The following is a 24,090-nucleotide window of genomic DNA, read 5'->3' as shown; positions in this document are numbered from 1 at the left end:
AGACTAACCACTCCTTTAGGATGGAGCACCAGAATTCAATTCACCTTAATTTGAAGAATTAAGGAAAAACAAAAAAAAGAAAAGAACTTTGAACTGAATTTGCTTGCTTTCCCTCCTTGTGGCTTGCATCAGAGTGATGGCAATTCAGGATTTTGGTTGTGTATTTTCGTGTGTGTCTGTGTGTGTACAAATAAATGCAAGCCATGTGAGCATATGCAAAGCTGCAAAATAGTAGTTTTCAGGTTGATAACAGTGGTATGACACTCAAGAAGACAATAAAATGAGCATTTTAGGCTCAAGATTACCTTATCTGAGAACTTTTCTTGAAAAGTGATAGTTTTGCCTGAACAAGTAGTTATTATTACTATCTGCAGATCAGAAGTTGGCTTGCAGAGGATTTGGAAATGTTTCTGTTGTTTTAATTAATTGTTTCTGGCTTTTTGTTATGTAGGATAGTGCTTTCTGCTAGTTTTGTTTATAAAGGTAGTTTGGTTTCCCTATCCTACAATGTGCTAGGTACACGTAGGTAACTCACACTGGTACCCCAGGTAGGGAACCAGCAGTTTACTAAATAGGCTTCTTCTAAGGCTTTCTCTTAGCGGGAGGAAGAGCTTCAGAATTGAGTATTGCAGTATTGTTTCCTGGCAAACTTTGAAACCATCTGGGTCAGTTCCTCACGCCCAGGAGTAATAATTTGAAAGCAAAAGTTTCTGTGCTCTCAGGCTGCCTTGTTCCCATGGTGCTCGAAGACCAGCTATCGATGGCAGCCCAGCACCTGACCTCTCCTCCGGCTTTCCCGGGCAGCAGCGTGTTGTGCGCAGGGTTGCCGTGTGTTGTGCTGCCTGGATGGAGCCGGACACCCCAGAAAGTCACTTGTACGTCTGCGTTCAGTTCTCCGTTTGTGTTCAGAGGACACAAAGGGGGGGAAAAAAGCTCCTCTGAGCACATGGTGGCCTTTTGAAAATGCATGTCTGCCTGCCTCATTGTCCTTCAGAGTGTCTTTTATTTCGTCTTGTGTTTAGAAAAGCAAACTGATTTATTAAACCGTTGACAGCGACTCTTTCACTGCAGACCATGCTGGGACAGAGGTATGAAGGAGTAGGTGGGGTACCATTTACTGGTACCAGTGGGTACTGGCTCCTGGTGCTGTGTTGGCTTCCCGAGCAGTGCTGGGGAGCAGCGTCTGCTCCACATTGCAGCAGCCCTGACATGTCTTTTAAATTGCATAGCTGCTGCAGGCTGGACCTTTGTTGGCAAAGCTACGTCCTGGTTGTTAGAGGACTCTTGAAGTGTTGCTTTCATATGAAAGGAAATCCTATAATTGATTTTTTTTTTTTTTTTTAATAGGAGGTTTTGCGTGCTGGAAAAACTCAGTTTCTCTCATTTAGGTAAAGCCTTCAGTGTTTGATGTAGCTGAATTAAAATTACTGCCTTGCTCAATTGGCTTGCCTTTTTTTTTTTTTTTTTTAAATGGCATCCCTGGAGATATAGGGCCTATTGAGACTATTCGGCATCTGTTGTAGAAATGGTAGTTTCTGATTTTGCTTCTGTGTGAACTTAGTCTGGCTGGTATATAATAGAGAAGTTCTTTTTTCTGTGTACAGTGTTCCAGTGTCATGCAAACACAGTGAAATTTTACTCTGATAAACCAGCCCACCTCTGCATTGCCAGGCGACTCTGCAAAAGAGTTACTCAGTAGAAATTCCTTAGTTGTTTTTAAGCAAAGCTATCGTGCCTCTCTATCGCAGGTTAGGTACTCAGGTTATCTGCATTTCTTAAAGAGTAAGTATTACGTAAATTTAAGCATTATGCTTAAGTGAGTAGAAACCCCTTTATGTAGTTCTTGCTAGTGACCATTGCTCACAGGTTTGTAGACTGTTTCAGTCCTGTTAGGCTGATTTTAGGACAGTATTTTGAAAGGGTGACAGTGATTGCAAAAGAAAGTTACTCTTGATCTCTGCATCGGAGCTGATTTTAAAACTTAGGCTCTAAGTTTTAAAATTTCAGTCTCCAAGTTTATAGAAATTCATCTTATTTCAAAGTTAAAATTTACATTCCATTTGCTAATAAAAGTTATGGATGTCGAAAATGTGTTGTCAAAACACAAATTCTGGACTGATGATACTGGTGTGCGTCTTCAAAACCTTAAAATCTCATTCAACTCTAGCTGTACAACAGGTGGTGTTTTAGACAAATTATTTAAATGTTGATATTTTTTCAGACATAGATTAGACCATATTAAATTTTCTCTTAAAAAAAAAAAAAAAAATTGACAGGCTGCTTCGGGAATGGTGCCATATATGTGATGCCACATTAGGCATTTTATGTCAATACGTACTCAAATTTGGAGATGCTTGGGCATGTTAAAAGAGAGAACTTAAAACTCATCTTCCTATAAGAGAAAAGTGTAAGTTTGTCTTTGTGCTTACCCAGTAGCACACTTTTAAGAATGATGCTTTCAGAAATGTATTTTACTTTCTAGTTTTAGTACACACCTTTGGGGAGGGGATCAACAGAACTTAACTGATGTCTCTCTTTCGGTAGGGAGCTCATTTTCTCAGCATCTCTCCTTTTTCTTGTTTGTTTTCCAAGTTTGGTCTGTCTCCTGCTGTGATTTTGAAGCATCAAACTTAAGTATCCCAAAACCTGGAGGCAGATGCTCCTGGATGGGACATGTCAAGCTGGATTAAAAGATGGTGTTATACGTGACAATTTCCCTTACTACTCAAGATTTTGGTGTCTGAAATGGAAATACATATGTTAGCAGCAGTAATAAAGCCCTTTTATGACACCAAGTCTGGTATTCCTAGTTTTAGCTTTAGTTAGAGTTGCTAAAACTATTATTTTCCTCAGATTTTCATTATTTTAATTCATAATACAATAACCATGAGCAGTTGCTTTGTGGAACATACATGTTAAATTTTCATTGGACTCATTTATACCCTCATGCTGCCAACTGTACCCAGTTACTCAACAAGAAGTTTTGAGCCTGTTCGCTTTCCTCAGGATTATACATAGCTTAATAAACAGTCAAATCAGAAGAAGTATTTAAGTAATTGGTTTTGTTGTAAATCTGAGTATTTTATTATACGCATCTTGGTTGCTGCCAGCTTTACGAACTGTTTTCAAATTTTTGCTAGTGAGAGCAGCTTATTTTTGACAAGCAAGTAAAATGGCCTTAGTTTTATCATCATTCTGGTGGTAGTAGGCAAGTAAATTTTGTGCTGAGATCAGTGAATTTTCCATAACAATTTTGTAAGTCCTTGTAAATCATGGAACATTTGGTATTTTGCAGTAAGGTGTGTCTGTAGATGAAAACACCACAACTAGCTGCAAAACACGTTTTACTGTTTTGGTGTACAACCTGCTAAAGTACTGATTTGAATTTTCAGTGATGGATTAAACTGAATCTCTGAGTGGATCAGTGAATGGGTCAATAGCATGATGAGGGTGATTGCAGTAAGTTTCTAGAAATGAAGCTTGTGCAGCACTTGCAACATACGACTAAAATTATTGGTGACCAATGAAATTCACATACCTAAGAAAAATTTAGTAATCTCAAGGCCATCTTTTCAAGTTTGGGCTTGGTGTGATTTTTACATTTACAGTTGTACCTCATTCCATAAACACTCGGTTGTGGATTTTGTATATGTTAGCACAATTTTTCTACTGCTGTAGAACTTCTTCCCTATAAATGCAATAAATGAATAGGAGGCAGTGCTTTTTTCTGAATGCTTAGCCGTGGACCTGACTACTACTGGTGGTAAGCAAATGCTTAGGCAAGAAGGGAGCAAGAAGGGAAGTTGTAAAGTTGTTCTTATTCAACTGGAATTTAGAGTGATGTTGCAATTGGGAATTGATGCTATTTTAATCTATGACATATTGCAAGTTTTGTTTTAAGCAGGAGAGATGTATTGTGCTCTTTTTTCTTAATTTCTGATTTTTTTTAATGGCCCATTAAAAAATCTTAGTAGAAAATTATTTTTTGTGTAAAATAGTGGAGCAAGAAAGCATCTGAAAAACTAATTTTGGGTATGTACTTTTGTCTTGGATTTTATATATAGTCATGAATCAGAAGTAGCTTTATAATATTTGTAAGCATAATGAAGTTGTGATCATTTGGACAGTTCTGCTTCCCCATCAAACAAGACAAAATGTGCTTAAAATGTGGTAAATTTGGTGTTTTGCCAATTCCTTACTGCTTATAAATTTATTTAGAAGTGTGTTGAACTCCTTATTTAAGGAAACGTGCTTTATTTTTTAATGAAAGCAGAAAAAGCTAATTCAGACCTTTTCCCATTCTAGTCCTTAAGAGATGCTCCTATTGGAAGTAATTCTAGCAGATGAACACAGGCACAATCCTTACTGAGTACTCAGCTATTCATTGCTGCCTTGCTGGGGAGGCAGATGTGTGTATGTGTGTGTATATGTGTATACACACACATATATATGTATGTATATATATACACATATATAAAAATCGACACCCCCCCCCACACACACACACACACCCCCCCACCCCCCACACACACATACCCCCCCCCAAGCTCCTGCAGTGCCCGGGGAGCTCTGCAAGTTGGCACCACACAGCTGGTAAGGACAGGCATTGGGGGCTGCAGCCTCCACCTGTAGCTCCCGGGACAGAGCTAAGACCAGCCAGGAGCAGTTGCTGTGGTCGGAGCTGGCCTCTTCCAGGGATTCAGATTAGGCAGAGAAAGCAACTGCCGGGTGAGCATCTGCTGGACAGCCTCGAGGTTTTTGCTGGCACTCGTTAGCTGCTGCAGATGAGATATGAAATTATCTCCTGTTGCAGCTTAGATAGGTGCTACAGATGAGAAGATGGGCAAGACCGCCAACACGGTGCAAGCTTCCAGGCAGGCTCTTACTCTAAAAGGAGAAACAGAGCAGCATTTCTTCCAAAATTTCAGCATGACTTTTGTTTTGCCTCCTGCAGACATACTAAGTTAAATTTTATGGTATTAGCAGTTAAGTAAACCTCCAGCTCACTTCAAGTAACTGATACTCAGCATTGTTATTCACCGTCACCACTATTTTCCCTCCATTCTCTGGTATCAGAGAAGCCTGAAGAACAACTTGTGTTTAACTCTCTTTTGCCATCATGTGATTTCAAATTGAATAGCTGCAAAAGGGGAGATCTGTGGCTCTTGAGCTGTTTTGCGGGAGAGCTTGTAGGGATGACTCTTCATTCTCCAGAGTGTACAGGAGCTTTTGTTTGCTGCTGTCTCACGCTACTTGGTATCGTGAACCCTCCACAGAGGTGTATCAGAATAAACTTGTAGTCCAAAATGTGCACCTTACAGTGTTAGACGTATCTTTTTGCATTATTTTTATAGGGTTGTGTGGTAGAGAAGGACAAAGACCCAGGGCAGTAAGGTAAGCGGAGCCCGTGAGACTGCATGGAAAAAACACTCAGGTTTATGATCAATGTCAGGCTTAGTACTTTTTAACCAGAAAGCCCAGTCTGTGATTTTTTTTCAATCTCCCTTGGGGAAAAAAAAAAAACCAAACCAAATTTCATGCAAGTTCCATATACTTGCAAAGATGCAAACACTGGTGCTTCTCCACTGAAAATGTTCTAACAAATTCCCAAGTCGCCCTGTTCTCTGGCTTGGGGCTCCTTTCTTGCTGGTGGCCCACCAGATCCTAAGTCTGGCTGTGCAAGGAGCACTGTATAAGATGTTTCTTACTTAATTTGGTAGGAGGTGAATGGCCCTGATTTGTGGTAGTGCCTGCAAATGGTGTTGGCAATTTCCAGTTCTCTACTTTATTAGAACAGGTGTTTTGAGGAATTATGTGACTACTCAACTTCAGGATGGCAAAATTTTGGTGAAACTGCTTCCAAAAACATCTTGTGGCCCTGACTTCAGACTTTTTTGTAATGGGATTATATGAAACAATGTATATTAAAAAAGAACTGTAAAAGTATTGAAAAACCTATTATACTATGCTATTGAGCAGTCATACTGGAATAGTTTCATAGATCAATTCTGGGACTGTCTTTAATACTGGTTTTGCAATTTTTAGCATTTTTTCACTAAAAAAGAAATCAGAAACATGAGCTGCAGAATCTGTGCAGTGACAACTCTGGGAATAAAACTCTTGGATTTATACGCTTTGATTTGCAAATACACCAAAATAATTAAAAATAAGTAATGCTAAGGCTCCTGTAACAAGTAAGAACTAAGTATTCTTTTTACAGGCATCATTCAAAGAGCCTCAGCTACCCTATAGCATCACAGAGGCAGTGACTTTACAGCAAACAGTAATGCACGTCATGTTGTGTAAATGGAGGTGACAGATTGCATTTCATATAATAACTTTCCCATTCTTAATCTGATTTAAAAAAAGGAAAGCGGGTTTCCACCCTAAAAGGCAGGGAGCTGGCAGCTTTGTGAGACCAGTAAATATTAAGTACTGCGAATAATACTGAACTTTTAAAAGTTTAAAAACCTAAGTAGTGGGGGGGTGGTGTTCAAACTGTGAGAAATGACCTGAAGTCTAAAAACTTCTGGTGAACAAACAAAAAGTTTTAAAATACAGTTCTTCTGAAATCTGAACAGCTCAAGGTTTGTTGTCGTGGCCAGGAATAGTTATTGCAAAGCTGAGGCTCCTTTATCAGTGTTGCTTATTCTTGGCTTTTCCAAGAAGATAGGAGACAGTGGGCTGGATGGTCAAGGAGGATGTTGAACAGTTTGTTGCAGGATTTCTGGAGGTGGCCACACTTTTAAATGTACTTATTTTGTGGCCAACAATTGTTTTGTTTGTGTGAAGCTGTTTTCTTTCACTCTTTTTCTCTAAATGTTCAGACTTAACACTCAGAATCTTTCAAACATACTGCTGTGCCCAGCACCTGCAGCCCAGAAGTAGATGTCCTTAGATTAGCTTCTGTATTTTTAAACATCGGTCTTCTAAACAAAAATGCAACATTAGCACATCAGTGTTAAAGGAAAATTCTGTTCATTCAACAAAATATTGCTCAGTCAGATACTTCTTGCTGTTTGTCCTTCTAGTTGTCTTTTACTGTTTTTATCGTTGCCTTGTGGTCTTGTATTACACGGAGAACTTATCAGATAAATGTATACAGCTTCCATATGCTCTGCAGTTGTGCACTAAGGACAATTTGTCCATTCATCCTTTTTCTTGTTGCTAAAAAGGACTGTGTGGTCATCACAAATGAGCTGGAAAATATGCATGCAAGAATGAGAGCTCACCCCATCATGTTTATGGCTTAATTTCTCCAAAGCTTTGGTGCTTCTGGATGTAAAATTCTTTTAAGATGTTAATTTTTTTAATGTGTTCATGGGTTAGTTTCTAACCTTGATTTACAGTATTGCTCAGAAGTATGCTTATTGTATTATTGTTCTGGCAATAACTTTTATAAATGCTCATGTAAATACTTTTAGTCTTGTTCTCTTGTTTTTCTTTGAGCAAAGATATATTCACGTGTAACTAGGATTATTAAAATAATCATGTACTTCACACTGCACAGCATATGAAACACAGTTTCTCAAAGAAATGGCGAGCTGTGCAGAGGTCTGCTGGTATCGCTGCTTGCATCAAAGCCAGAACAGCATGAAATTATCCAAATCCTTGGTACTTCACATTACATGAGACTTCTGACTCTGAAATCCCACTCGATGCCACTTTCATTCTTCTGCTAACATAGTTATAGGAAAGTAAGAGCAATTGTAATTAGATCCACATTTCTGGGGATTGCCAGAGTCCCTCAAGGTCTCTGTGTGTTGCTGTGGGTATGAAGCCAGCTGCTGTCTCTGCTCCGCAGTGTCTGCAGGAGGCGGGTGGCTTGGCTTTTCTCAGGGCAGCAGGACTAAAGAAATCCCAAACAGCTATAGAAATTAGGGCCACATGAAAAATACGGTGCAATTCATCCTATAGCCCTGTTGAAATCCAGGTCCGAGTAACTACCGTGTGTTGGATGTGCAGTGATTTGTGCTGCTCCACTCCTAAGCCCAGTTGCAGGGGTTAGGAGTGGAGCAGCAGAATTCCTGGGTGTCAGTGCTCTGGATTTGGTCCTGAGACAGGCTTTAAAGGGAAGCTTTGAGATACAGAAGAAAATGCAAGTAGTGAAACGCTGCGACGTGCTTGCCAGAACCCTAAAAATACAGTTGTTTTTTGTTTCTTTTTCTTTTCATTTTACTTTTATTATTTCAAGAGCACACTAACACAGGCAGTGAGACCTTCAGGAAAGGTCTTGCATTTATTCTGCTTCCCATGAGCCAAACATCCCAGTATCACTTCATATTACAATCTGAGGGTATAGTATTTGCAGGCGTAACACTTCTGTAGAGGTCTGTTACTAAAAGGTAGCAAAGAGTATTTGTGCACATCATTTACGATAAAGACCTAGGTGCCAAAACCATGCCCTGAATAGACAAATATATTTCAGCTTTTTCATGCATCAGTATGTCCTTGCTGCAAAGATCACACATTGTTGCGCAAGTATCTGCTCCTGTGATGTAAACTAGAGTTTAACGAATATGAAACAATATATTTGGCTGAACATAACTTTGAAAGCACGCTTTAATTTAGTTTAATTGCTTAGTTTTAGAAGGGGAGAAGACAATCCTCTTTATGCTGAAAAAAGAAAAAGGGTGATGTTCATTTATTTGGATCTTGATGGTTGAGCCGTTACCTAGGCTGTCGCTTAAATTAGGGGAAAATTGTCCAAGCAAATGTTCAGGTAGAAGGAAACCTACCTATTTCAGATACTTGCATTGAAAATTGTCTTATAATGTTCATCTGTTGGCATTGTCTGCTGGCATGTGTTACTACTGCACGATACTGGCTTCTCCGTTCTTGAAAGCCCTCACCTGGTACTAGGTGCAGAGCAGCATAAGTAATGGTGGCCACCAAGGTGTAATAGCACACTTCGAGTTGTAAAGACATAGGTTGGGGGGAATCAAGCAGAGTCTCTTGTAGCAGACGTTGGGTGCTGCTGGTGTCAGAGAGGACCCAACATGGACCAGGGAACAGATATAGAAAACGCCCATCTTCATCTTCTCCTCGGGAAGACCTGGTGGCCTGTAAGAAGCAGCAGAGCACCATGGCTCAGCATTTGGTGTCTGCTTAGCAATTCAAGAACCAAGTGTAATACTAAGTATTGTATCTCTTCAAATAATTTTTTGGAAGTTGAGACTTGTTAGCTGTGTGATGTTGTTACTTTAAACCTTCTAGTGAATGACGGTATAGTTGTTCCTTGAGTGCGAGTGCTGATTAGAAAGCTTGGAAGAGTCTGCATTGGCATTTGGTTTTTGTCCCTTAGATGTATTCTTTGTTTGTATGAACAGTTTAATGTTACAGAAGGTAAGCTGGTGAGTGGATTTGGGAGTAAAAAATGGTTAATACTTGTTTGTGTGGCTGTTTGTATTCTTACAAAAACTTTAGAAGTGGTTTCAACTCTCTCTTCAGGTTATTCTTCTCAAGTGATAACTTATTTTAATATAATAGTGGTGTATTTGGGTTGAAACATTCTCTTTAGAGGTTGCAAAAAAGCCCCAACTCATTAAAGGCCAGCTGGAACTAAATTAGGGGCAGGGAGTCTCAAACACATTGCAGTGTTCAAAAACAGAAAAAGAAAAAAAAGGGATCTTTCTGTTCTTATGACTCCAAATTCTGTGGTAGAAGCCAGAGCATGTTAAATCATTGTAGCTCAAGTGGGAATGAGGCTTGGTTCTCTCCACTGATATTTTTTTTTCCTTGTTCAAATTCTGAAAGGGAAGATGACTAGTATCCACTGCAGAGTATTGTTGAATTTACCGTTTTCCTTATTTCTAGAAGGCAATGCAAGCTACCTGCTGCCGCAGCTGGAGAAAACTTCACAACATTCATGAGGAGGGTGGCTGCTTTGACAAACAGCATGACTAGGATGTGGCATGGATGGCTGTAGAGGCAGGACCAGTGTCTGGAGGGGTGATCTGTGCTAGGGATGCTAGATTAGATCAGCGTTAGCCCTTGAAGTGTGTTTTTGGTAGGCAGGGAAACTTGGAGCAAGTTTTGGATATTGCAGCTACTTTACTTGATTGTGGTTACTATGGTTGTAGTGTGCTGTGGTTAAAAATGCGCCGCTCTACTTGCTTTGCTTGGCTTTTTTGTAAAGGACTTGTAACCAGTGTATCCTGGCTGGAGTGACAGTGTGGGCCTTATTTGAAGGATTTTATAACTCCTATTATTATTGCTATTAGTATGCCAGTTGCTTAATTTACCTGGTTTTTAACCTTCCTAAGCTTGCTGCTTGTGTGAGTGAAATGGTCAAATTAGGAATTGGAATTACATTATTTGCGTTATTTAAAAAAAAAATAATAATCTGTTGTAGTAGTACAGCAGATCTTGAAACACGCTCGGTGTTGACCAAAGTCTCAGCAGCTTTCTGCTTCCTTCCTCGGTGTGGCAGGAGAAACCCCATCAGCAGGGCTGCTCCCCTGCCTGCGCACACTGCTGCCTGCTCTCTTCGCTTTCAGTTTTGGGTTTGCCCCTTCCAGCGAGTCATCATGGCGTGTAAGAAGGAATATGCAAATACGGGGTTTGGAGAAGTTGTGATAGTTATGTCAGTGGCTGGCCAGAAAATGATAAGACTTAATAAATGTAGTGTGCCATCACAGGCAGAGATAAGGAGTGGAAGAGCACGGGGTGAAGTGTCTCCATGGGAGCGCTTTAAGGCTGGTCTTTTTTTGGATTCCAGCCTTCTCTAGGGAAATGCAGTGTGACTTATTTATGTGTTTTTAAAATTTTAATTTAAAATTGAAGTTTCCATTTTAAAATTTGTATCTTCGTTCAAGCAGTGCAGCAGTTCTGCAACAGGAACAGCAGCTCAGTAGTAGCTGCATAGGTTGGACGTAAGGCTTGGAAATAACATCACGAGCAGACTCATCAGACTCGTACAAAGTGTAAGAATTTTGAAGGTGCTCTCAGGCTCCTCAGTTGGGATTTCCCATGAATGGCTCGGGTTTCTGACTTAGCTGGTTGTGTAAACAGCAAATAACTGAGTCTGGGCAGAAGTGGCAGCTTCAAGCAGTGAGGTTAATCATGTATAGTCATGTAGGGAGATGGTATCTGCCCTCTCTTTGAAGATTTCTTGTCACTTTATCCCTTCCCCCCTTTTTTGAGTAAGCAGTCAGCAGATTGTTTGACACAGGCTGGTTTTGTCAGCTTTTAGTGTGGTTGCATCAATCTGAAAATCTTTTCCATGTAACCAAAGCACTTTTTCTTAGGTGTTTATTCTCATTTAGCATCCTTGCATTTAACGTCCCGTATATAGCAATTTCTGTCTGTATAACTATCTTCACTGTTCCATGGAACAGGTAACTTTGCAGGATCATCATTATTTAAGGCTGAAGCCCAGATCATCTTTGTTCACTCAGAAATGTTTGCAGATTGTAGCATAAAATGAGTTACAGTTTCCATGTTGGGTGAAAAATCCAAATGCCAGTGGTGTTGAGCCAGGTCAGAGGCCTGATTACAACCTGTTGCATAGACTTCATAATAAGCTGTGGTAGTGAAATGAACTATTTGCTCTTACTGAAGCCAGATATACTCATCTTGGTACAGTTACACAGCAAGCCAGTGCCAAGAGCAGCTTATTAGATACTTGGATTTTCCTGTGACGGTGTAGAACTTTTCTGGGTGTTCCATTGTCTGTATCAGGTCTAAATGCATATGCTACATGTGAGCAGTTAGTGTTTTGTACATTGTTTGTTTTGTGGTTTATTTTTTTTTTGTTTTGTTGTTGTTTTTTTTTTTTTTTTTAAACACATGAAACCACTAAGTAGCTTCTTAAAGTCTCTCTAGATATTTGTAGTAAAAACTGGGTACAGGTACAGAGCTCTGCAGCAGAAACCCTTGGGTTTCTGTGTTCCAGTTGTTGACTTAATGATAATGATGCTGTGGACAAGCTTGAGCAACTGTTGCAATTAGTATTCAGTTCATAATGGATGACTAATGATGTTGATAACCTGGTTCTCTTCCCCCGCCCCAAGCTGAGTGGACACAGGGAGTATAGATCTTTTTGGCATGTTGAAGGAGTCGAATTGATCATGAATAGTCAAGAGTATTCAGAGTATGAACTGCTTTGTGATATGCCAGGCCAGGAGGGAGAGGTTTTGAGTTGTTGAGAAGACATTAGAGTTTGGATAAGGAATGTAGGCGAGACAAAGGTACAAATTTCTGCAAGATATGTGAGGACCAATAACTAAGGTATTGGTTACATGCAAAGCTACTTGTTTGTGTAAATCATAATTTGAAATGGAAATAGACTTTGAAAGGCAGTTTGCTTGTGTATTTTGTCCGAGCACCACTGGGGACTGCAGACAATTGTGTGAAGACGGTGTGTCGGAGGCTGGCACGGCCGTTCCCCGTGGAAGTGTGAATGCCCGCTTGTCTTCTGTGCTCCTGCCAGTGAGCTTCAGTCTCAGCCCTCCGGACAAAGTCATCTCAGTTACCTTCTCTTGTTCATTGTTATTTGTGCGAGGTTTGCTGCTTCAGGAAACCAGAAGCTCATTTGAAAAAATAAATTGAAAGATATGAAGGAGACTGATGTTTATCAGAAACTTATTTTTATTACTCTCTCTGTTCCTTCTCTTAAAGTGTAGCCACAGTGCATGGCTGGCAACTTCCTGAAAGCTGCTTTTTCACTGTTGTCCCTGCAACATTGGCTGTGATTTCATGACACAGATGGAAGAAAGGGTTCATTATACTTAATGTTAGATTAGGTTAAAAACTGATGAAACGGCAGTTTGGAATATCTCTTAATTTTAGAATTTCTTGTTTGGTGGTAGCAGCAGTAGTACTTCACATTAAATAAGGACATCCTTTTGGTTCTTTATAAGTGGAGTATTCTTCCTTGGTTGCTGAAATAAATCTTCATACTGCTTTTGGTGAAGTAATTTTTACTGTGTAAAACTGACTATAGATCTCTCTTTTTATTGTCATTATAGAAAACCTAGAATAAATTCTCAGTTGGTGGCACAACAAGTTGCCCAGCAATATGCAACCCCACCACCGCCTAAGAAGGAGAAGAAGGAGAAAGTGGAAAAACAAGACAAAGAAAAACCTGACAAAGAGAAGGAAATTAGTCCAAGTGTTACAAAGAAGAACACTAACAAGAAGACCAAGTAAGTTTGAAGGACACACTATTAAATGCTGAGTGATTTCATTAGCACTGCGCATTAATTGTGCGGTTAAACTAACATCATACTCTCCTCCTTCCTTCCAATTCTTACAGACCAAAGTCAGATATTGTGAAAGATCCTCCTAGCGAAGCGAACAGTATACAGTCTGGGAATACTACAACAAAGACCAGCGACTCAAATCACACTTCAAGGTAACTTTATGCTAAAGTTAAGCCCTCAGTATCTGAGAATTGTTAAATAGCAGGCTCTCTTTTTTTTTTTTTTTTTTTTGATGGACAGAGACAGAACCCATGGGGTCTGTCAGTGTTAGTATGGCAAGACCATCGGTGGGCACAAGCCTTCTCCATGTACAAGCACTCAAACACTCTGCTGGTGAGGACAGATTCAGGCACTGGAAATATTTGTTCTATTCTCCACTCAGTTTTAATTTCTCTGCTAAAATAATTGTATTGTCAATTGGGCAGTAATGCTTTTGGCTGTAAAACACAGTGGGGGAAAAACATTAACCAGCAATCTTAGCGGTCTTTATCAAATTCTTATCCTCACTTGGTAGCAGTAACAAAGGTTACTTTTTTACTTATCCATAATTCAGCCATTGTAATTTTCAAGATAATTTTCCAAGTATCCAGGAATTAAAAGACTGCGTGAACAGGTTTGCTAGAATCTTGCTATCAACAAAAAGCATGAATAGTTGGTTTTATGTTTGTCTGAGTTTCAAATGAGGAGCTGTCTGTGGAGAGAGGCTTATTCCTAGTCTTGCCTGTACTGATACTCCATGCTTGTTTTCTTTAAGCAGTGTCTTGTACTTTATTTCTTAAATCAAAAATTCAGCATCAAAGAACAGTTTTTATATTATTGAACTTAGAGCTAGCTATAGGAGGCAGAATTCAACTGGGCACTTTGCCGATGTGGGCTATATAAGAATTGCATCTCTTTATAAAATGTGCTGTAATAAGTATTTTATAGTGAAGCCACGTGAACTGAAGCAATGTTAGTTAGCTGCAAACAGTTGTAAAGCACATGGGAGATATGGTTCACACTGCTGTTAGCATTAAGGTTGGCAAGACATGACTCTGCAGAAAACTGTTCTCTTGGAGGTTTTTAAATAATAGCATGAAAATGTTTAATAGGAGTGAATATCCTTTACACAGTAACTGGCTTGAAGGTAGTGAAGGCAATGTGAGATTTGCTGTGCTTGAAGACTGAGCTGTTGCAGGGACTGCTATTAACTCTTCCTTGGCCCCCAAAGATCAAAGTGTCCATTCCTGATTTAATTAGAGAAATACAGCTTTATTGCAATAAGTTTTTGGGGTTTGTTTTTGTCCTGTTCATTTTGAAATGGTACTTCTTTTGAGACTTAGAATGCAGGAGACTTGATGCATTTGACTAATGACATAATATTAAATTGATAGATTACATCAAATAATTGTTTTTACTTCTTGAAGGAGTCACTCTGTCTACTGTGGAGTCTTTTAGTCCACGTTTTGTGGCAAGCTTTTGTCATTCCTAATTAATCCTTAATAGCATCAGGTCTAGCTGGATATTTTTAAGGGATACATCATCTTCAGTTCTTAATCTGTCTTTTTTTAAGTATTTAGTTTAGTGGAACTTATCTTGCAATTCACTGCCCTCAGGAGTACTGTCAAGAGTCTTTTTAAAGGATCTTATTTTTACAGTCACAAGTTATCTCAGATTTTTTTTTCTGTGTCCAGGTTTCTTAACTGTTTTTTTGTAAATTGTCTTTTAAGGATCTCTGGATTTTTAAGAAATTCTGTTTAAAATTCTTGGATAATGTGCCTGTTTCTGACAAAGTATCTTGGTTTATTCCATGCCTTCCTGTGTATTACCAGATTTATTTGTTTTGAAACACATTTCTTATTTGGCCATAAACCTTTTTAGCTATAAACATGAAGCATCAAGGTATTTAATTCTGCAAAATAATGTGGATGGGCCAATCTCTTTGCCTTCTATAGGAAACAAAAATTATGTGTGTGTGCTAAAGATATTTTCTGGAGGTTTCCATCTGTACTTCATCAGCTGTTTGCACAGGGGAGACCCCTAAAACCTCCTGCCGAAATGGTTGGAGGGCTCAGTTCTAAAACTGACATTGAGTTTGTGAGCGGGACTGTTGAGAAATCCTGTACCTCAGCCCTGCTTCCCCCCCGTCCTTCCATGTTACTTCATCATGGCATTTAAAGATACATGGGCAGTTTTATTTGGGTGCTTGGTGCATGGCTTATCTCAAAGGCTGCCAGTAGCGGGAGCTTTTTGGGCAGAACTTAACGCAGCTTAGGCCATGTGAACTCCTTTTTCTTACTTTTCTTTTTCCTAAATGTGGCTATTGATGCTGACTTTTGACGAGCAATAGCAGGAGTGCACGGTCAACCCTGTAGAAAGGTGGAGGCAATGAGGTCTGTTCTGGTATCTGGGCCAGCATTTTTTGGCTGTTTCTGAGTACAAGAGAAAACAAATGACCCAGGCAAATTACAGGAAGAACTGGGTTTCCTAGAGGAACTGGGGGCTTAGGGAGGAAAATACGTACACGTACTACGCTTCCGGGAGCACTTGCTGCTGTGTTTGCTGCCGATGCTTTGAGGGCAGCCTGCATCTGCTGAGACGCTATCTGAAAGCTGACGGAAACCCCAAAACTTGCTGAGCTAGCTGGCCTTTCTTGTTACCCACAAACAAGGTGACATCATTTAATCTAGCCTGTGGTTACGTGTTGAATTTGCCAACTCCTGTAAGCGCGTATGTACGACGCATACGCGTGGGTGTGTGTGTGTGTCACTGCTGCGGGAATTCACGAAGCACAGCTGTGGGTTTGAAAAGGCTGGTCACTGAACCAAGGGGCTGCTTCAAGTAGGAGGTTTTACTGATGGTTATCCCAATTTTAATTGTATTTTCTGTCTATTAGAAATGCTTTTCCTCTGGTACTTGTTCAAAATTGAAACAGCCTCCTAGGTTAGATATGAAAATACTATTTTTGTTGCAGTAACTTCACTTTTGGTAAGGAAGCTTGCCGAAATACAATTGTTCTATTTTTGAAGCTGTACATCCATCCTTAATACTCTTTTCGATTCGGTCTAGTTCTAGAATACCACTTGGATAACTACTACTTAAGGACTTTTCCCTTGTTAACTCACCACCGCAAGCCATTGAGTATGCATGGCAAACACAAAGTCGGCTTAATTTCCTTTTTTTTTTTTTGTTTTGTTTTGACCGCACTAGCCTAGTGTGCTGCAGACAAGGGGGAGGAGGAAAGGCAGATTGGTTTAGAATCTGGAGCTTGATCCCAAAGTAAACTAACCTTCCTTCCATCACTTAGAAGGCAGTTCTCAGCAAGCTACTTTTCACTGATGTATAAAGACTCTCCTTTTTAATTTCCCTATTGGGAATATTCCGCTGCTTAAGCCTGACCCTTAATTAGGAGCAAAAGCTGTAAATTGCAGCAGTCGGTGCAGCTGACTTGGAATTTGCTGGTAGCTGGAGGAGTGTCCAAGGTTTGTTGTATCAGAGCTTTGGATCAGCCCCTCAAATGTGCATGAATGTCAGCTTCCTAGAGACTAGACCCTTATTAGCTACATTACTAATTGAATGATAGCACAGCATGCAAATTACTGAGATAATCCTGAGCTATAAATACCAGTGTGTTCTTTTCTGGTGGTTTTGATTTTTTTCTTTTTCTTTTCTTCTTTTTTTTTTTCCTTACCCTAACCAAAAGTGCTAGCTGCAAGAAATACTGTTGTACATTCTGGATTTTATTTACAATAGCCTCGGTTCCAGAGGGAACATTTTGAGCGATTTTATACATAGGCTGATTGGGCATCTGATTTGTATAAGCTCAAAGCAGTTGAAAGAGAAGCCAAGTTGTCCCAGTGCCTGTGTTTGCAGCTGCAGAGTTCCAATATGGGAATGAAAGAGCCGTGGTCAAATGCTTTCATGTGGTTTTGTATTGCAGAGTCACAGCCTTGTCTCATAACATCAGGGCACATGATGAGATGGTGAATTTAGATAAGAGAACTCTTTCATCTGCCCCTTGGGGAGGAGATCCTTCGGTCTGTCTGGCTCCTGTCCGCTTGGCTCTGCTGTAGTGTCCTCCTTTCTGGCAGAGCTGGATTAGGGATGAGTCTACAGCAGAGTACCCTTTGCACAGCTCTGCAAGACAGGTTTTTACTCTGGGGCTGAGCAGCCCTCGCAGCCCGGGCTGTGGCAGGGAGCAGGAGGTCAAACCTTTGTCCTCCGCTGTGCAGTACTTACTGCTGCCTAGGTTTTCCTCCCAGTTATTGCCATCTGCGTGGGCAAGCAGAGGACAAGTCACACTGAGTTTGTTGTCAAATGCTTTTTCTAATAAATTTTTCCTTTCTTGTTTATTTTTATCCTTTTTATTAATGTTTTCTCATTTATTTTAGACCCAGACTGAAAAATGTGGACAGAAGTACCGCACAGCAGCTGGCAGTCACAGTGGGAAACGTCACAGTAATTATCACAGACTTTAAAGAAAAGACTCGCTCCTCTTCCACGTCGTCTTCTACAGTGACCTCCAGTGCAGGATCAGAACAACAGAATCAGAGCAGCTCGGGCTCTGAGAGCACAGACAAGGGCTCGTCCCGTTCCTCCACGCCAAAGGGGGACATGTCGGCAGTCAACGACGAATCTTTCTGAAAATTGCACATGGAGTTGTGGAAACTATGAATCAGGGTATGAAATTCAAACACTCCACCTGCCCATGTTGTTCAAATCCTGGAGAGCCTCTTCTGTGCTTGAACACACACTTTCTCGGACATCGACCTCTTACTGATGCAACCAGGATAATTTCTGCTTGCCGTGGGCATCTGGCCACCAAGGAATTTCTCACCCTAACGATTACTCTTGACACTTTTATGTATTCCATTGTTTTATATGATTTTCCTAACAATCATTTATAATTGGATGTGCTCCTGAATCTACTTTTTTATAATATCTGCTGTGCACAATTTTCCATGAACATTACAACTTTTTGTTTTGGGGTAGGGAGTGGGTGGGGAGGGAAGGGGGCTTTATTTATTGCATTCACAAACTCCATCCTCTTTCAACATATCCTTTTTAAGTTCAGTTCTTCTTCCAGTTATACTGTGTACTATCAGTTTTGATATAAATTATATATAAATATATATATAAATAAATATATATAAAGGGTTATTTGAAACCAATACATGGAAACGCTGGTGCTTGAAACACTGTGAAGTGAAAAAAAAAACAAAACAATTGAACAGTTCAAGATCTGGGACAGTCCCCTTCTGTGAAAGTACTGAAACTGAAATGGAACTGGTCTTAGGTGAAAAGTGTTCCTGAAAGTTTGAACCTGGATGGGACCTGTTCTCTCTATTGTTCCTTCCCCGTTTCTTCCCTAAGCAATGACTAAAATGTACTGGACACACGGTTTTGATTTTTATAGCTTGGGATCTGAGATGAGAAAAGCTTGCTCCAGATAGCTTGTATTTCCACTATGGTAACTCTGATTGGGTGCGAGTTTGTGCCCGGCTGGAGCGTAAGCATTCACAACCAGACTAGTGCTGGCATGCCACGGATTCGTGTATTTTGGTAACGTGAGCATTGCTGTGTTGTGCATAGCCAATCCCACGGACGTTTGGTGTCCTTAGATTTAATGACTTTTGTCCACCTGCATCAGTGACCGAGGTAACGTTAGAACTGGAGTGGTTTGCTTTGGGTTGGAAGGCAGCAGGGAGCCACAGGGCTGGGAGCGATCATGGGCTGAGGGGCAAAGCTGGTGTTCGTTCCAGCCAGCGGCATGTGGGTCGGTCGTCGTCAGCCCCCTTCTGTCTGTCCCGTCCATGCTGTTGGGGTGGCTCTTCTCCTTGAAGTCCATCCGTATTCTGAGAGTGGTTTCTGAACAGCATCTCGTCCAGTGATGACGTTGGGCTTGTCAGCATTTGGACGCTTCTGGGTCTCTGCTATGGGAGCAAAAGTAGGGAAAAGCTTTCATGCTGGCAAGTGAGCGACACGTGTGGCTCATACTCATAACCAGCATCTCCTTCGTTCTTGCTCTAAAGCTATTCAGACTGTAATTTCTTTTCCTGGCCTGTTAGTGTTGCTTTACAGTTTACCTTCCATGCATTATCCTGCTAAAACACTAGGCTGAAGAGGTGAAACAAGCTTTTTTTTTAAAAAAAAAAAAAACAAACAACCAGAAAAAACCCCGAACCTCTTTGGCTTTTCGTCTTTATTTAGTGGCCCCAGGGTGCTTTGCAGTAATTTCAGATGCAGAGGCTGTGGCTTCATTTGACATCAAATGCATAACTTTTGGGCATGATGAAAGAGGGGCCACATTTTGACAACTTTGTGCCAGCTTGTTATATTGTGAATTATTTGCTTAGCAAGAGTGATTTCTCTTTGTGGAGGCAACTGATTTAAGATTTCTTTTAAAATCTGTGTGGTTTTGAGTAGCAGACATAGGTTCCTTTCACACTGGCGACAGAAATGTGTGAGTAAGGGATCCGTTACAACCCCTGCTCAAAGGTACGTGCAGTGGCTGTGCCTTTGCAGCAGTGGTTTTATTCTGAATATGTTAACATGGGCACCCTGACTTAATTCTGCTTATATTCACAGTATAGGCTGTCTTTACCTTTTTAAGCATTTTTAAAGTATTTATTAAAGAACCAAAGGAAACCAGATGCTTTCTATAAGCATCAAGACAATTTATTATACATAGTTTTAAATACTATGAATTTCTCAATCCACATTTTAACATTAGTGGGATATTGCAAAGACATTCCTTTTCCAGTTTTTACTATTCCTTTAAGGGTCTCAGGGAGGGTAAACTGGTCAGCCATATTTATTTATTTTACTGAAATGTATTGGAATAATTTTTTAAGAGAGATTTTTTGAAGATGCCCCTGAACTTGTATATTTTGCACTGCTTTATAAATGATTCATTATCAATTAGGCTTGCGTGCATCTCGGCCGTGATCCAGCGAAGAGTGTGAGTGAGTGGTGAGTCCCTCTGGCTTCAGCGGGGCTAATTCTGGTGCTTCAAGTCAAACCGCGCGCTCGCCTTCTTTGTTGAATCTGGGAATTTGTGCAAAAAAAAAAAAAAGCATTGTGTGTACCAGGAAATTGCTTCTTTTTCAAGTGAAAATGGACCTGTAGGTCAGTTGAAAAAGCTTTAACGCCGTAACCAGCTACTCATGGCTACTGGTAAAGTTGGTAACATCTGTCTTTTTGGGCGTGCCTCCTCGATAAAGTAGCTTGCTATAAATAAGTGGGAAAATTTCTTTGGAACAATCGACCTGTAATTCTGCATTCAGTAGAAATTGCTAGCTAAGCTTTGAACCTCCCCAGCCTCATCCGTAGCTGTTGTGTTGTGCATTTGAAGGATAGCATTTGCTTTTACACTTAATTTCTGAAGTTGACGTCCCCACGACACGCGTCCACGGGTGGGATTCCCTCCGTGCTGTGTCCATGGGTTATCCCGCTGTTGGTGGGGAGCATGTTTAAGAACCAAACCAACCAAAACACTAGTGTAGGGGAAGGACCAGATTTGTGATGTTCAGTGGCACAGAAAGCAGGTAAGTAAAGCACAGTGTTATGTTTGCAAAGTTTCAACTCTTACACAGACACACACACACACACACACCCCAACACAGCTTGCCTGACTTGCTCAGTTTGACGTAGTTCTGCAAAGGAAAAATGACAGCGTTTTACACCACCAGGCTATTTATTTTAATTGGAACACTTTGCTTGTTTCAAATTGGACAGATCGAAAATTTGGCAGCAGCTTCCGTGAGTTTATTTCCACTGAGATGTTTTCACCTGCCTTACCAAGATCATTCTCAGTCTACTTTTTTAAGCTCTACCATAAACTTAAATTATTGAAAATTTATTAATTGCTGACTATATAATAACCTTTGCTTGTATGTAACCGAATGGTTTTAAGAGCCAACATTTAGAGTATGACAATGGAGCTGAACAGTTTTTAATGCGCAAGCAGTTCTGTTCTTGTGTATGACTTGTAACCTTAATTTACTGTGTAAAGATGGTTACATTATTTCCTTAGCTTTGTTTGTTGGAGACAAATATAGAATGCTTGTTTAAGTATGTCAAAACATAATCTTATCTTGTGGATTTTTATGTTAATGTATTATACGAGCTATATTTTTCATTTGCCCAGAAAGACAGCTTGTATAACGCTTTTGAAAGTTTTTCCGCTCTGTAAAGTCTTTAGAGCTGACAGTCCTGTTAGGTTTGTTTTAATCTTCATGCTAAAGTGTCAATGGTGGTTTTGTGAACTGGTCAGAAATTCACAGGTCTTAAATGTTTTTGGGAAATTTATATTGGACACTGCTCTTTGTCTAGCAAATAAAAGATGTTAATATATTCCTGTTACTGGCATGTGCACGACTGTTATTAGAAGCCACTTTATCATTTTCCTGCTTTAAATAGAAATGTCTATTTATGAATTCTGCTTGTAGTTTTTTCACAAATAAAATAGTAAAATTTAATTAAATCTGAAAGCTCTCTTTTTTGGGAGATGCCAGTATTCAGAAAAAGTGGAGAGTCCTGTTGTTGAAGCAGTTTGTCAGTCCGTACGTTTTGTCTGTGAGCCACCGCTCAAGCACCCCACTTCTGCAAACACAGGGTTGTGCACGTAGAAAGCTTCAGTCAAGTGAGTAAATCCAGTTTGTTCCCTGGGACTAACAACATACGGAAAGTTTGTGGCAGACGTGTCTGCAGAATTTGGGTTCTGGTACTTAGAAATAATCTTTTTTCCCCTTTCTGTAGCTGCAGAAACAGCGAGGTTTAGTGCAGAGGATTTTGGTGAGAGCCATTGGGAGTTCTTTTGGCTGTCTTGTGCTAACAAACTCTCCCATGAGTTAAATTAATAAAACTTAATTGAGAGCCTAATTGTAATTTTGTAGTGTAAAAATACCGGTATTTTGCAAGCAGTGTTTTGGTCCATTGCCTGGGAAACAAGGTGATGTGAACTACTCTGCCCTTTCTAGCTCATATTTTTCCCCCACTTGAGATGGGAGACGTGTGACATAACTGTTCACATATGAAGTTGAAATTTGAAAACCAAGCAATAGGTAAAATGCAAAGGGAAAAAATCTGACTCCGGAGCTTTTTCTCAGGAATATGAGGACAGTTCCTAAACTAAAAGATGTTTGGATATTTTTGTGTATACTGGGGGAAGTGTGTGTTACAACTAGAGGTTGCTTTAAAAAAAACACTGTGCAAACAGACTCTTAAATGCTTTTAACCTCAGTTGGAAGTGATTCAAAATCCTGTGTGCCAAGAATAAGAAGAAACAGGAAAGGTAGTGGTTGTTCTGCCGAACTGAAAAGCACTTGCTTGGCATGCTACACCAGTGAGTGGAGAAACGGTCCTTGCCTTGAAGGGTGTACGGTCCCCATCCTCAACCTACGACCAGCTGCGGGTGCCAGAGCAGCAGCTGCCTGGGCAAAGCAGCAAGAGCTGCGGGGAGCCAAGGAGATGGGCTTCATCTTCATCAGCATCCACCTCCTCCATCACCAGGTGAAGGCTTGGATGGAGCCAGCAAACCATTTCCATGGCAGCACTGGTACCTGCTGAGCCTGCCCACTCACCGCTTCACTGGGGTTTCAGTTGACTGGTCTCCTGGAAATCCCCTGCCTTGGAGCCGCATGAGCTGAGAGCCACATTCGGTGCTGGAGCTGTGGAGTCAATCCCGCTGTGGGGAAGGAGGCTGAAGGCTACAGGGATAACAGCACCCAAGGCTGCCTCAAGGTATGTACTGGACTTAGGTTTGTGTGTGTTACCTATAAGGAGTACAGATGGGGATGGGGAAATCTACTTCTTGGCTCTTTGGGGTTTTGTAAACTTATTTCTGGGCCAAACAGTCAATTGTTTTAAGACTGGGAGGTGTTATAAAAATCAGCACCCCCTCACGTAACTGGGAGAGAGAAGAAAAAGTCCTCCCCTCTGTAAGGGTCATGTGTCAGCCTAATTTTTTAAACTATTTTTGTTTAAATCTGAGCATACCTCCTTCACACAGCAGTTTTGGGGCAATTAAAGCGAGAAGATGCTAACACCCTGCAGTCTGGAAGGAGCTTTAGGAACCCACGGCAGGGCTGTGCCTGTTCCTGACCCACCGGATCCGCCGCCCTCACAGATATTAGCTGTATGTGTCTGGCAACATTTTACAGCGATTAAGTCACAGTGGGAGTTTCCAGGGTCCGAAGCAAAAAGTTGTCTGCAAAAGACATGACAGATGTGACTAACGGCCATGCTGGTCCAGCCATATCCCACAGGAATGGGACTACTGTGCTGAGTCAGCAAAGTGCCCGGAGACAGGCTTGTGTTTGGATCCCAACTCCATCTCATGGAGGCAGCTACTTCAAGAAAAAACTGCATTTGCGATTGCAGAGCTACTGCCCGTCTTTCCTTCTTTGCATGACCAAAAAAATCAAGCCCCAAAAACCTGTTTGGAAAACGGTGTCACATACTGCAGGAGAGGGGATTGAAGATGATGCACTGCTGCGCTTGTGGTTTGGAGTGTGGATTCCTCTAGGGTGTAAATGTTCAACTGCAGGCAAGCGTCTTGCCTTGCATCAGGTTGGATGGACTGCTGCAGCCCTGTTTAGGCAGTTGTTTAAATGTAAACCTGAGGCTACAGTGCTTCAAAGGGAGCAAAGCTGTGAAACTTCACTTGTGATTCACAAACTGAAAAGCTGAGAAAACAAACAAACAAACAAAACCCCACCAAAACCCCTAAAAAAATGTAGTATATGTCTCCCCACATGAATTCTTGTTTTGTATACCTCTTTTATTTCTTTTTCTGTGTCCTCCTTTCCCTTCGCCTCCCAAAAAAGAAATTAAGTATGCAAGCATGGTAGAGATTGCATTTCATGCATTTGCTCTTTGCTGTTTTCTTAAATCCCCACCCAGT

The 24,090-nt window shown here is 40.6% G+C and overlaps 1 protein-coding gene across 1 annotated transcript in view; it reads left to right on the top strand.

The window, feature by feature from the left end:
- Positions 1-21,664, top strand: part of RYBP (RING1 and YY1 binding protein) — a 46,772-nt gene extending 25,108 nt beyond the window's left edge. Inside the window, exons 3-5 of the mRNA XM_074836036.1 lie at positions 12,972-13,148; positions 13,259-13,357; positions 17,576-21,664. Coding sequence (XP_074692137.1) covers positions 12,972-13,148; positions 13,259-13,357; positions 17,576-17,828 — 529 coding nt within the window. The 3' untranslated portion in view covers positions 17,829-21,664. The remainder of the gene's footprint in view (positions 1-12,971; positions 13,149-13,258; positions 13,358-17,575) is intronic.
- Positions 21,665-24,090: the final 2,426 nt, after the last annotated feature.

Source organism: Strix aluco, chromosome 11 (assembly GCF_031877795.1).
Source record: "Strix aluco isolate bStrAlu1 chromosome 11, bStrAlu1.hap1, whole genome shotgun sequence".
Lineage (NCBI taxonomy): Eukaryota > Metazoa > Chordata > Aves > Strigiformes > Strigidae > Strix > Strix aluco.
Note: the sequence above shows the minus strand (reverse complement) of the source record. Positions and strands in the feature narration are given on the sequence as shown.